The sequence below is a fragment of the Kryptolebias marmoratus genome, linkage group LG16 (assembly GCF_001649575.2).
Source record: "Kryptolebias marmoratus isolate JLee-2015 linkage group LG16, ASM164957v2, whole genome shotgun sequence".
Lineage (NCBI taxonomy): Eukaryota > Metazoa > Chordata > Actinopteri > Cyprinodontiformes > Rivulidae > Kryptolebias > Kryptolebias marmoratus.
The window spans coordinates 3,715,879-3,728,342 of record NC_051445.1 but is presented as its reverse complement, the minus strand read 5'-3'; the positions used below and the strand labels follow the sequence as shown (position 1 = coordinate 3,728,342).

The 12,464-nt window shown below is 41.0% G+C and overlaps 1 protein-coding gene across 2 annotated transcripts in view; it reads right to left on the bottom strand.

The window, feature by feature from the left end:
• Nucleotides 1-12,464, bottom strand: part of LOC108243290 (SREBF chaperone) — a 28,582-nt gene that overhangs the window by 4,041 nt on the left and 12,077 nt on the right. For both annotated transcript variants that reach the window (XM_025008689.2, XM_017428623.3), the window contains exons 7-22: nt 11,412-11,584; nt 9,487-9,613; nt 7,529-7,641; nt 7,351-7,445; nt 7,105-7,203; nt 6,134-6,346; nt 5,562-5,947; nt 4,798-4,947; nt 3,037-3,238; nt 2,842-2,957; nt 1,965-2,517; nt 1,505-1,590; nt 1,121-1,203; nt 687-853; nt 518-598; nt 31-237 (exon numbers count right to left, since the gene is read on the bottom strand). In XM_025008689.2, coding sequence (XP_024864457.1) covers nt 31-237; nt 518-598; nt 687-853; nt 1,121-1,203; nt 1,505-1,590; nt 1,965-2,517; nt 2,842-2,957; nt 3,037-3,238; nt 4,798-4,947; nt 5,562-5,947; nt 6,134-6,346; nt 7,105-7,203; nt 7,351-7,445; nt 7,529-7,641; nt 9,487-9,613; nt 11,412-11,584 — 2,851 coding nt within the window. The remainder of the gene's footprint in view (nt 1-30; nt 238-517; nt 599-686; nt 854-1,120; nt 1,204-1,504; nt 1,591-1,964; nt 2,518-2,841; nt 2,958-3,036; nt 3,239-4,797; nt 4,948-5,561; nt 5,948-6,133; nt 6,347-7,104; nt 7,204-7,350; nt 7,446-7,528; nt 7,642-9,486; nt 9,614-11,411; nt 11,585-12,464) is intronic.

Here is a 12,464-nt window from a genome sequence, read left to right as displayed (position 1 = left end):
GTGAGCTCTCCTTGCAGATCCTTTCAGTACCTGCTGGATTGAGTAGAGTTTGATCCCAGTGCTGCGGTCCCAGATACAGATGATGTCATCCAGCCCTGAGCTGATGACACACGAGGTAGTGCAGACCAGCGAGGTGACGTCGCCGCGGTGACCGTAGACGTGGCTGACACGACTTCCTGTCAGGACGTCCCACAAACAGATGGCGCCATCCTGCCCGCCACTCGCCAGAACCATCGTCTGACAGGAACAAACAGAAAAAACACAATAAAGTTACAGATTTAGATTTTTTTTTTTACAGATTTCATCATTTAAAATATAGAATCATGTACCGAAAATCCACTGAAATAATGTTCTTAAAACTAATTTTAATCATCATTACATATAAATAAAACCGACACTAGATGGTGTGAGGACTCCTTTTTATTTGGAAGTCCTCCTCATATATTTGGGACTTAATTGTTTGACAGAAAAGATTATTATTAAAGAAAACAGCATCATAGGACAATGAAGAACTGACCTGATCAATATAGATGGCTGTGATCCCTCCAGAGTGACCCTGCAGAGTGAAGAGGCAGCACGAGTCCTCCAGGCGGTAAACCTGAACACACAGAGGACAGACTGTGAGTATTATTTGTTCACTGCATTCACATGATGAGAGTCAAAGCTGGGACAGGTTTCTTTGTTACCCGGACTGTGTGGTCCTGGCTGCCGGTGACGACCCTGCCAGCGGCCGCTCGCAGCACCGTGATCGGCTTCTGGTGAGCGCACTGCACAGAGCGAGTGAGCTGGCAGCTGATCAGGTCTTCGCTGCTGTAGCAGGGAGACGGTGGCATGCTGCCTCGCCCGGGGGCACCTGCAGGGGAATAGGGACGGATGTGTTTTCTCCGTGTGTTTCTGAGGGTTTCCATGGTTACCTCCTCCTCCTGTTTCATTCATTTTCCAAGGAACTGCCTGAGTTACAGCTTAATGTGTGAAACATGGGGATGCTGTAGTCACTAATAGAGCCATTTAACTTACATCACTTACGTTTTTATATAGAATTGTGAAAACTAAAGGTGTCGTTTTAAAATCTAAACAAAAACTGAACCACAGATGTAACGAAGCACTTTGTGAGTCTTACCTCTGTACTGCAGAAGGCCTAAAGGTTTGTTCATCTCAACCGTGAAGAAATCCAAGGAGCCGTTCAGCCGGGCCGCCACAATTCTGAGAGAAACGGGTCAGAATAAAGTGTCAGGTATTTATTCATCTATTACTTCATTTCACACAACAAACTGTGACACTTTGTTTTGAAATGAGCATAATATTATATCCAGAAAATGTAAACAAACAGTGATATATACTCTAATAATTCCTGTGGATTTATTACGTTTTATCTTTAACTTATCTGCAACTGATAAAACTGTGAGTATTGATAATATGCGTAATCGAAAAACTAAATTAACTAACTAAACCAACAAAACTAACTAGTCCAGGAGGAAGCAGTCGTTTTCTGTGGATGTTTAACCTGTTGTTGAGAAACGCCAGAGCTGTGATCCCAGAGACTCCATCTTCATTAGTGCACCGCAGCGAGCCTTCGACTGCATCCCACAGCTGCAGCAAATATACAAGCAGTGCTTACTGTTGATACATGTGACATCCAGTCATTTTACAAATATTTACAAAACTTATGATGATGATCTGGAGGGCCACTATCCTGCATGTTTTAGATGTTTCCCTGCTCTTCAGCAGGTCTTTAACTCTGCAGAAGCCTGTTAATCACTCAGTCACTCAAATCAGGTGTGTCAAATTAAGGAAACACCTAAACATGCAGGATAGAAGCCCTCCAGGACCAGGATTGGACACCCCTGATCTTAAGCTTAAATGCCCTGAAATTTAGGTTCCCATAAACGATGAAAATGTTTTAAACATCTAAGAGGGAATCTCAAATTCAGAAGACCAACAAACAGCTGTTGTCTGACACACACCTCCAGTTTGCCGCTGCTCCTCCCAGCAGCTATTAGGTTTCCTCTCAGCTCCATGGCCCAGACGGAGCTCTCCCAGTCTCCCAACGCTGCTGACACTTGTGTCCCAGCTCCAGAGTCTTTATCTGGGTTTGACGGCCCAGCCGAGTCCCCTAAGCTTGGACTCCTTGGGACCTGGGCTCCTGAAGGAGGTGAGGAGGAGGCAGAGGAAGGAGAGGGGTAGGTGGAAGGCGAAGGGGGCTCGTGCTCCATGTAGGCACGCTCCACCAGTCCTCCAAAGTCAAAGCCTCCTCTGGGTGGCGTGGAGAGGTTGCAGGGTGGCTGGGAGGTGAAGTTCGTGTCGATGAGCGGAGTCAGATCGGGCTGGTCGGTGAACAGAGGCGGGCGGGTGGGCGAACTGCGGCGTCTCAGAGGGCAACACTTGTCCTCTGGTGTCCCATCACAGCCGACTGAGGGGTCTCGAGGTTCACATGAACAATCTGACTCCGTGTTTCCGCTTATATTGTCCCAAAGGTCTCGCTGCTCCCAGCAGCCACTGCTGCTGCTGCGTCTTAATCTGAAGAAAAGACAGAATCCTCTTAGCTCCTGGGACAAGAAAAACAAACTACCACGTACCAGGTTTGTTTAATCAATCAAAGTAATTATTTTCTTTGCTAAGTACATATTAGGTCTGCTTAGTACAGCGCTTCCAGTATTATGACACACGGGATGTCAGGTATTAAAATATAACTGTGCAGTTATAAAATACTGTGGAAGAAATATTTTAAACTACTTTCTGACAAAAGATACCCAGTAGCCCGAAGGACTTCCTTACAAAAAAGTGATTTTTTTCAGAATGCAATCAAAACAAAGAGGCAAAACCAAATATTTTTAGCCTCACCCTTGCTTTGGAATGACAGTCAGACAGTCACCAGTCTGGGCATCCCAAACACGAATCTGTCCAGCTAAACAACAGCTAGCCAGCAGCATCCCATCACTGGCCAAACACTCGATGTCCTGCAAAACAGGCAGGCAGACCACAAGGCTAAAAATAGTGTTTTTTTTCTGTGTCTTAATTCTTTGAGTCCATTCTCACCATACTGTGGCCTCTTAGCAGCAGCGGTGAGATCTCGCTGACAGGTGGTGAATAACCGTAATCGTCGCAGGGCAGGTCGCCTCGCCGCCGACGCCCATGAGCCACACCGTTCTGGCCGTAGTTGCGAGGGCACAGAACTCGGTAGAGACAGAAGAGCAGAAGAACGAGCAGGACGCCTGCAGCCAGGCCCAGGGCTGCCACCCTGGGAGGAAACAAAGACAACGGAGGCTTCATATAACGAATGCTTTGTCTTTAACTTTTTAACTAAGCAAGCTGCCGAAATCTGTAAGGAGCAGATGTTTCTTTATGACAAAACAACAAAAATACATTTCCAATGACTGGCAACACAATCACAGAGATATCAGAGTTTCAGAAATATTCTGTCTGCTGTCAGGTATCTAAGGAATGTGGAGTCAATGTGATAAAACCTTCCAGAAGAGTCAGATTTTCTCTAAAGTTCTGAGATTTGCTGCAGATGTAGCTCTAAGGTTTTTAATGGCACCGGCCTTCTACCCGTCTCTCTGTATTAGAAAAAGCCGGCCTCCTCCCAACTGTGAGGGTCACGACCCTGACCCAATTACATTAATAAGCCTTCACATCTACTGTCCGGAGATAAAAGGAGGAACTTCCACTCCAGTGGACTGCAGTCACGGGGACGACTCGCTGCCTTATATAACCCAGCACAGACAGTCCAACACCAGACTCAGTTAAGGTTTCTATGGGCTTAAAGTGAAGCTGCATCTTTTATATAGAAATTATCAAGATTTCTCATACCCGAAGTAATAAAGATTATATATTTTGTGGATGTTACACAGAAAGAAATGATAACAAACTTATGATTTACAACTTTTTAAAGCTTATTTGGTCAATTTTTAGTGTGGCCTAAAAGGAAACATTGCTGTACTCTGGACTGGCAAACCAAAGTTGACCTTTTCATTTACAGCAAGGAAATTAAGGACCTAAAAATAAATATCTTAATCAGAAAACTTAAGAAAAATGTTTTAAAAAGCAGTTATAAATGCAGTTTAATAACATGTTTGTTTAGAGCACCAGTCAAATAAAACCTTACTGGAAAATTTAACTTCCAACAAAGTCTGAGACGTATAAAAAAAGCATCATTCCACTGTACGGGAAAAGTTTCTCAGGAGGATTAACCACCTTCTTCCACACCTGAGATTCTGTGAGCAACCAGCTGGCCAAACTTGTTTAGTCAGGGAGAGTAAATACTTGCTTAAGGAAGAGATAATACATGATCTCATGTCTTTTTTTGTCCTTTTTTTACAGTTTCTTTTGCTCAGTTAATGCCTGAGATAAGATAAGCAGCAACAATGAGACACATTGAATTCCAAGTCAAGTCGAAGCTGCGTCATCCTACGCACGCCTCTTTTCTGGAAAACAAAAAAGGTCAACCACATTGTGTCAGCTATAAATCACCCAACTTAACTCATCTGGTCTTAGCAGCGTCAGGGATTAACTGTCAGAGGTAATCTACAAAGGAACCAACACCATTTAAAAATAAACCTTGGACTTTATTCTAGGCCAAGGGCACACAACCGCTGTGGCCACTGTTCATCTGCGTGTGACTATTTTCTATTTAAATGGGGAATAATTCCAAAATACGGTTTCAATTACAGTTATAATTCCTGACCATGCACAAGACAAAAGTGAACGCTGAGAATAACGCTGCATCCTCGGTTAGACCAGGCTTTCTAGCAGTGATAACATCCACAAACAGGTCAAAAGTGAAGATGCTGCACTAACTTGTAGAGGGTGAGGTCCGTCTGCAGGTCTGCAGAAACTTTGGGGATGGGTGGAGGGGGGTGTCTGGTGTCCTGAGGGTGGCGCGTATCAATGGCCTCCTGGGGGCTCAGGTGAATGGTGACAGGGATGACAGGTAAGATGCTAATGTACCTAAATTAAACAGATAAGAAAAGATATTAAATGAAACAAATCTATCCACCTGTTGAAAAAAGAAGCAGCTGGCAGATGAAGTTTATTCTAGTTTTCATAGTTTTTTTTGCCTGACAGTAATTACACAAGATATTTATAGAGTCAGGCTTGAATCTGCATCAACTGGGTGCAAAAAACTGTCAGAATATAATAAGAGTTTTACTTTCAATTAAAAAAGAAAGTGTCTGAACATTTCTTTTACTTCAAGATGACAGAACTGTAGGTCAAAAGAAACAAAGAAAAAAATTTTTAATAGAAAAATACATTAGAAATTAGCTGAGCACAAATCTACTGATTAATTAAAACTGAATTAATGGCATCAGATGCTGCTTCAATTACATGTTTCCTTTGCAAAATGGTCATCTAAATATAAGTAAAGATTTATATATTGGCATGGAGACTTCTGTATATGAAAGTGCACAAACAGAGTATTTTTGAACAAATGCCTGAATGAAACTCTGTATTTATGACTTGGAGTTTATTACTACCTTTCTTTAATTATATATATTTTTATATTTCAGTTAATTACACCAAGATTAAATAAACCAACAACAAACACCTCCTGTGCCACTCACTTCTTTGCTAACGTGATGTTGTAGTAGCTGAAAAGTGACGGCCAGTGCCTGAAAGACAATCTCCTCCACCCTTCCTCATCCTCGGCCCCCCAGGTGATCTGAGGCCCGGTGGGTGGGGCCTGGGGAAGAGACCCCCCTCTGGCTGAGCCGTGGTGGCCCTGGGACTGGTTCTCAGGTAGGGGAGTTGGATCAGGAGCAGGGTGGATGCTCAAGGTGCTGGTAGGATCCCCACCACGAAAAACAGGCGCCACCGCCAGGTGGGGGGGCAGACCGCCTCCTCCAGAGTCTCCCAGAGGGCTTTGCTCAGACACCTGCGCAGCCAGGTAGGTGCGGATTCCTGCCGGGTCGGTGTAGACGAGGATGCCGATCCAGATCACTGTGCCAGCCTGGAAATGGACGGAAAACCTTATCTTTATATTTCAAAATCAAACGAGATGTATTATTCTGAATTTTTTAATCACCTTTATGATAGTTTCTACTTTCCAGGTAAAAATATCCAGTAATAATTGAATTGTTCAAACAGTGAACTCATAGAGAAGAAAAACAGAAAAACACAGAAACGAGTTTCTCACCATGATGATGCGCTGAGCCAGCCGTGTGCGAGCCAGGAAGTAAACCACTCGCAGCCTCTTAGGCAGCCTCAGGTTCCTGAAGGCTGGGGTCTGCAGGGTAATGGTGTGTGGAGAGGGCCGCGGTGGAGGGGGGGCCTCACGTATCCGTAGGGGGCCTGGTTTTGGTGGGGGAAGACCGGCTTCGGCTGGCAGGCGGCGGTTCAGGTCAGCCAGCTGGGGGGGGGGGTGTTTACTTATTTGCTACAAGGACTGAGTTCAATGAATTTAACTTCACTCCAATTTAATAGCTTTGTCAAATGCAAGCCTCTTAATTTTCTATGTTTATTTTTAGTATTATTTTTTTACTGTTGACTGAAAAAAACAAATTGAAAACATGACTATGAGCTGTGGTAAACTGATAAACATGGATTACACTGTTTCCTGACATTAAATAGGTTTAATAACCATTATTAAATCTGATTATTGAAAGTTAATTAGTGCAACGTCTTCATGTATTTCAAACAGGAGGCTTATGGAGCTCTTACTCAGAAAAACATAAAGCTAATCGTGACCCAAAGGTTTTACTGTGGAAGCTTTGAGTAACAACGGCTTACGTGAGAAAGAAGTAATCTGAAAACTATGAGGTCAAGTTACGTGGGGCTGCGACCACCCTCTGACCTCTTGTACAATCTACATTTGTGCACGAGGAGAAAGTTGTTAACCACCACGATAATTTTGAGTTTCATATTTTTCCACAGCACAAATATATGAACAAAGTCATACACTAATAACTTGTTGGTGAAAGAAAACATGTTAAATATGCCACATTTGACCACAGTTTATACAACCAACAATGACATTTAAGTATCCTGCCTACTGTTTTGGTAATATTTGCTTAATATGTGTGGGGTTTTTAAGCTGTAGCTGATTGCTGTGCCTCTTACTGTTATCATAAGTAAACTGAAAAGTGTAAAATGTGAAATAAGTTTCACCTCCATGCGGCGGATATCTATAGACAGCACTGTTGTGAAGAAGAACATCTGCAGGAAGAAATCAGAGACCAGTCCCACAACAGCAAAAAGGCAGAACTCCTGTAAAATACAAATAAACAGATTACATCACTTCTCATTCTTCAGGTTAATTTAATCATTTTCTTATAAATGCAGTAGTAGCATAGCAAAAAAAAATGTCTAACGAACATTTGCTCCTATTGATGCAACAATTAAAACCTTTTGTACCTGGATAGCCGGCACCAGAGTGAAATATCCAATAAGGATGATGCAAAGCTCAGTAGCCATGTTCTTCATGATAGACCAGCTCTCATTACTAAGGCCTGGGGAAGCAAACAGGAAAACGTAAGGCTTATTATCATCTGTAACTTCAAATAAAATAGGGGGAAAAAGAAGCAAACTCTACCCTGAGCAATACGAAGTTTGACCTCAAGGTCAACAGGAGTGGAAACGACAGATTTGGTGAGAACTAACACGTTTTCCAGGCCGATCACCACCACCAGGTAAGGGAAGATCTCACTGCAAAGAGAAAAGAAGAAACAACCAGAGGACTAAGTTAGAAAAAAATCAAGATACATTTTCAAAAAGTTCATCTGGTGAAGAATTTCAGTCTCTTCCTTGAGTTAAAAGGTGATATCCTTTTAGGTAAATGTTACGACCACCCATCAAGAACGATGGACACAAACCAAAGACAACCATCAAAATAAAAAAAACTACTCAGTGGTTAGACAAATTATAATAAGGTTTAAAGGCCAAAGTGACTGAAAGGTACACCAATAACTTCTAAAATGAAGATTTAAAAAAAAAAAAAATCTGATCAGCTACCTAAAAAAGGCAACTTAACTACTTTTAAAACTATTTGTTAGTATCTGTCAGATATCTGTGGGAATTTCCTGCCCTAACAAAGTGTAACGAGAGATTAGTTCGAGAGCGCAGATAAGCTTGAGCTTTGGAGGTAAGTGGATAACTGGGTCACAGAGGAGTCAGCAGCTCTACATATTACATCACACACACCCAGTAACACATAAACACACACACACACACACTCACGCTGCCACTAACTCAGCAACCTAACCTGTGAAGCCAGTAATGACCAAGCAGAATGTGCAGCTTGTTGCCCAACAGCCACCGCAAATTTGTGTTATTATGCATTTTTGTTTAAGTAAGTTTTAACTAAAACTACCTAACTGACTTTCCTGAAATGTGGTGAATAAGTGGGACAGAAAAATAAAAACATTAAAACACTGAAGCATCATTTTTTTATTAAAATCATGAGATTATTCTTCCTTCCTTCTAGAGGCCTTCTGGTATTCTATAGTTTGTTTCTGCTGACCTTGATTTGTGTCTGTGTAAAAGCCCACAGCCTGAGCACAGCCCACAGCAGACTTGCATGCATCTTAGTCAGTGGTTGGACAACAAGGTGCCATTGTCACGCCATGATGTCTGCTCTCTGCAGAGCCTCGGATGATTGGCTGTCCCATGATTGTCAATAACACAACATCCCCTCCTCTCGCAGTCGTCCAACCCACTTCCACACCCAGCGCTTTCCTTTCTGTCAACACTTACACGCTGACCTTTTGAGCTCCTCTTGTAAACATTAACTCAAATCAATGTTAAAAACACCGGGGAAGTGGGAAGTCAGTAATCCAGAGAATGCGTACACACGGGTGAGTTACTCGAACCGTCTTGGTGTTTCTGTGAATACAGTCAAAAATAACAAGCTAACAGCCTTCTAGGAAGCAAGCTGTTACTTAATATTGACTTAAAACATGAATGTCAATAAGGAGCTTCAAGGAGAGCTGCAGACATTGTTCCAAAGGCAATCCAGAAGCTAAACAGTGTTTTCAACATGTTAACCTCATTAAAACAAAGTAACGCTGATCGGGACATCATTAGCTTTTAGAAGCATAAATCATAAGTCAAAACATTACAGCTGAACCAAATAAAAGTCTTAAATGAAAAGGAAAAGTGAGTACATTATCTGGGTATAATAAATATCTGAACCAAATTAGATACAAATCTATAAAACAACTTCAACTCGTAACAGGAACTAAAGAAAACAATATTTATTTTTCCAAACTACAAATGTTTCTGCAAAACTTCATTCCAATCTATTTAGTGGTCGCAGAAAGATTTCAGGTTTGAACAAAGTGGCTCATAAACCAATAAAATGTTCTAGCTTTCATTCAACCTTTTTTCACCAAAGCATCACCTGAACACATTGTTACTGTCATTTATTTAAAGTTATTTTGATTCTTATTTAATTCTTTTCTTAAAGGCTTTAAAGACTTTAAAACCCCACAAACAAACAACGACTGCCCAGAAGGATTAACTGTGAATGGATGAAGATGTGGGGACTCCTACCCTCCGTTGAGTGTCGGCGTGAGTCCAAACAGCGTACACAGACCCACAGACATGAGCAGCGAGCTCAGGACCGTGACCACAGCAGCCAGAGCCAGGCCCCACTTAGACTTCACCATGTCGATCTTACCTGCAAGGACGGAAGTGGAGACGGGGTAGTTAACTCATTTTACACAAATATTTTCACCATGCAGGGAGATGCACTCCTAACAGAGGAGAAGTTTAGAAGAAATATTTGAAATTTAACCCTGCAAATTAGGCGAACACTGGGTTTACAACTAAATTCATTTTATTTTATCATGTAACTAATCATTTTAAGACTCTGAATGAACTTAGCTTCCTTTATTTCAAATAGTTTGTCACCATTTGAGGTCTGACAAACATATTGATGTTAGCAGCTTGCATTGCATCTATGGAGAAACCTGCGAGAACCAGAGAGCATCTATTCACACCGATGGCACCGGTTTTATTGCAATCATGAACTCTGAACGGTCCACACGGTTCAAAATACCACCTAGATTTTAAAAAGTACATATTCACAACCCAGTTTCATTTAACAAACTTATAAAGAAAGCAGGAGGAAGTTATTTTTTTATGAAAAACTGTGAAACTCTGGAGCCATCATTTTAATATGACAAGATAAAATAAGAGAAAAGCTGATATAATTATCTTATACTGCATGGTTCATCTTTTACTATTGAGAAGGACGTGAGTGTTGTTTCAACAGTTGTTTATATAAAGTTCATTTCCAAATATAATCATCACTTAAAATGTCAGGATGACATCAGCCCTAACAAAGGTAAGCAAAATCCTCTCAAAAAAATGAACAGAGCCAAGATGCACAAATTTTCTTTGTTTTTATGACAATCCAGATAAAAATATTAACCCGTGTTGAAATCTTCTACAGCTTGAAAACCATGTGCATCAACAAGAACAGAAAAAAGGAGTAAAACCTTTATCTACCTTTATTGTAATGTTACAGCTTTGTTTACCCTACCACAACCACTATAGATTAAAACAAATATACTATAACTTTGGTTAAAAAAAAAACAAAAATATATATGAAAAACAATAAACCAGAAAAAAAACAGATTCATTGTCATGTGAGGCATACCTCAACTTCTGTGATGTCATGATTACATTATTACAGATGGGTGATTTAAAGTTTTAAACAATTTAAACAATGGACCAAATATGAGCCTTGATTCAAGCAATCTGCAGTTTCCAAGTTTCCAAGTAATGAAAATTTAAAACTTTCATAAAATAATTATTCTAAAAATATTTTTATTGCAAAGGAAATTAGCTGCATCAAGCAATTTTTTAAGCTTTTAGGATAAAGAAGACAGTTTTTATGATTTTTACAGCCTTTGCTTTTTAAGATGCTTTTATAAACAGAAAGCAGAGGAGAGCTGACAGTAAAGCGGCTCAAAGACGACGGTGGTGATGAAACGTAAACAACCTCGTGGTCAGAAATGAACCTGAACACTGAGATCGATTCTTGACACAAAAAATAAACAAATAATCTTAAAAATAAAGCAGAATATGCATAATGTTATTCATGTTTGGTAATCACATTTCAAAAAACATAAAAAAGGGTTAAATGTGGGTCAACTAATCAACATATGAGTGAATGTTTAAAGTGAGTACTTTGAGTCTGTGTTTGTTCTCCGAAGCAAATGTTTGCGCTGGCAAGCTGCTGCAATGTTCCAGAGTGAGGATAATCCCCACGCCAGACAAGAACAACCTTGGCATAAAAACACACGTGCACACACCGAGGCACAGGGGGGGGCGGCGGCGGTCTGAATGTGGTACTTCACAAAAACAAAACTTTGCCGAGCCGATGAGGAACAAAGAAAGAAACGAAGGTGGAGAAATAAAGTCGGCTGAAACAAGAGGCACCGAGCAGACACACCGGGAGTGGGACTCACGTGTGGAGAAGTAGATGTAGGCGAAGAGGATGATGTACGTGGTGACGAGGGGAATGAGTTCAGCGACGCCGATCTCCTCCTTGAAGTGGACGTGAACCATGTGGTCGTCTCTCAGGCTGCAGTTGGCTGACGGGTGAAGCTGCTTCAGACGGGTCCGCAAGCTGCTGAGAAAACTGGTCACACACAAAAACGCCATCAGATTCAACCTACAAACTATTTACATAAACAAACAAACAACAACGAGACAGACTTTAGAGTAAAAACTGCTTTTACTACGCAGATCTTCACTTGTTTAGTGTGCAAACCGATAAAATGATAAACGATCTACAATTATGTGCCTTTTTAGCCTCTTCAGGTTCTGCAAAGCACTTTACAATGTCTTTTATTCACTTACACACTCATACAGTGATTATACTCATTATCTTTACATTCAGCACTATTTAATATTCCCACTCATGCACATACTGGGAACAGTGGGGGGGTTTAGTGTCTTGCCCAGGACAATTTATGCTGCAGGGTCTGGAAACAGAACGACCAATCCTTCGATTAGAAGATGACCTCATTATCACTGGGCCAAAGCCACCCCCGAATCTGAATTATTTTAGAGACCCAAGAACCACAACAAATACATGAAGCAGTGGCGCCGGATTCATTTTCTAGGTGGGGGGGCCACCGGAGTGTTTCGTCACCTTATTAATTTTACATGCATCGAATCATCGTCTAACATAAATAAAAACTGAATAATGAAACGCTTTTTCAGCTATGACTTTTTGTTCCAGTATATTATTATGAATAATGATAATTAGTTTAACCAACCAACAGCTTTATAAATGACCACAGTAAAAGTAAACACAGGTAAATAACATGCGCACGGGCAGAGATGGAATAATCCAACATCTGAGCAACAGAAATATACAAACGCATGTGCGGCGGAACTAATTAAGAGCATTCGGTATTAAAACAACATAAACTTTGTCAGACTTGGAACATATAACCAAACATTATATTAGTAAAAATATTTCTTCCGAGGCTATTTATAAGTATGTCGCTCAA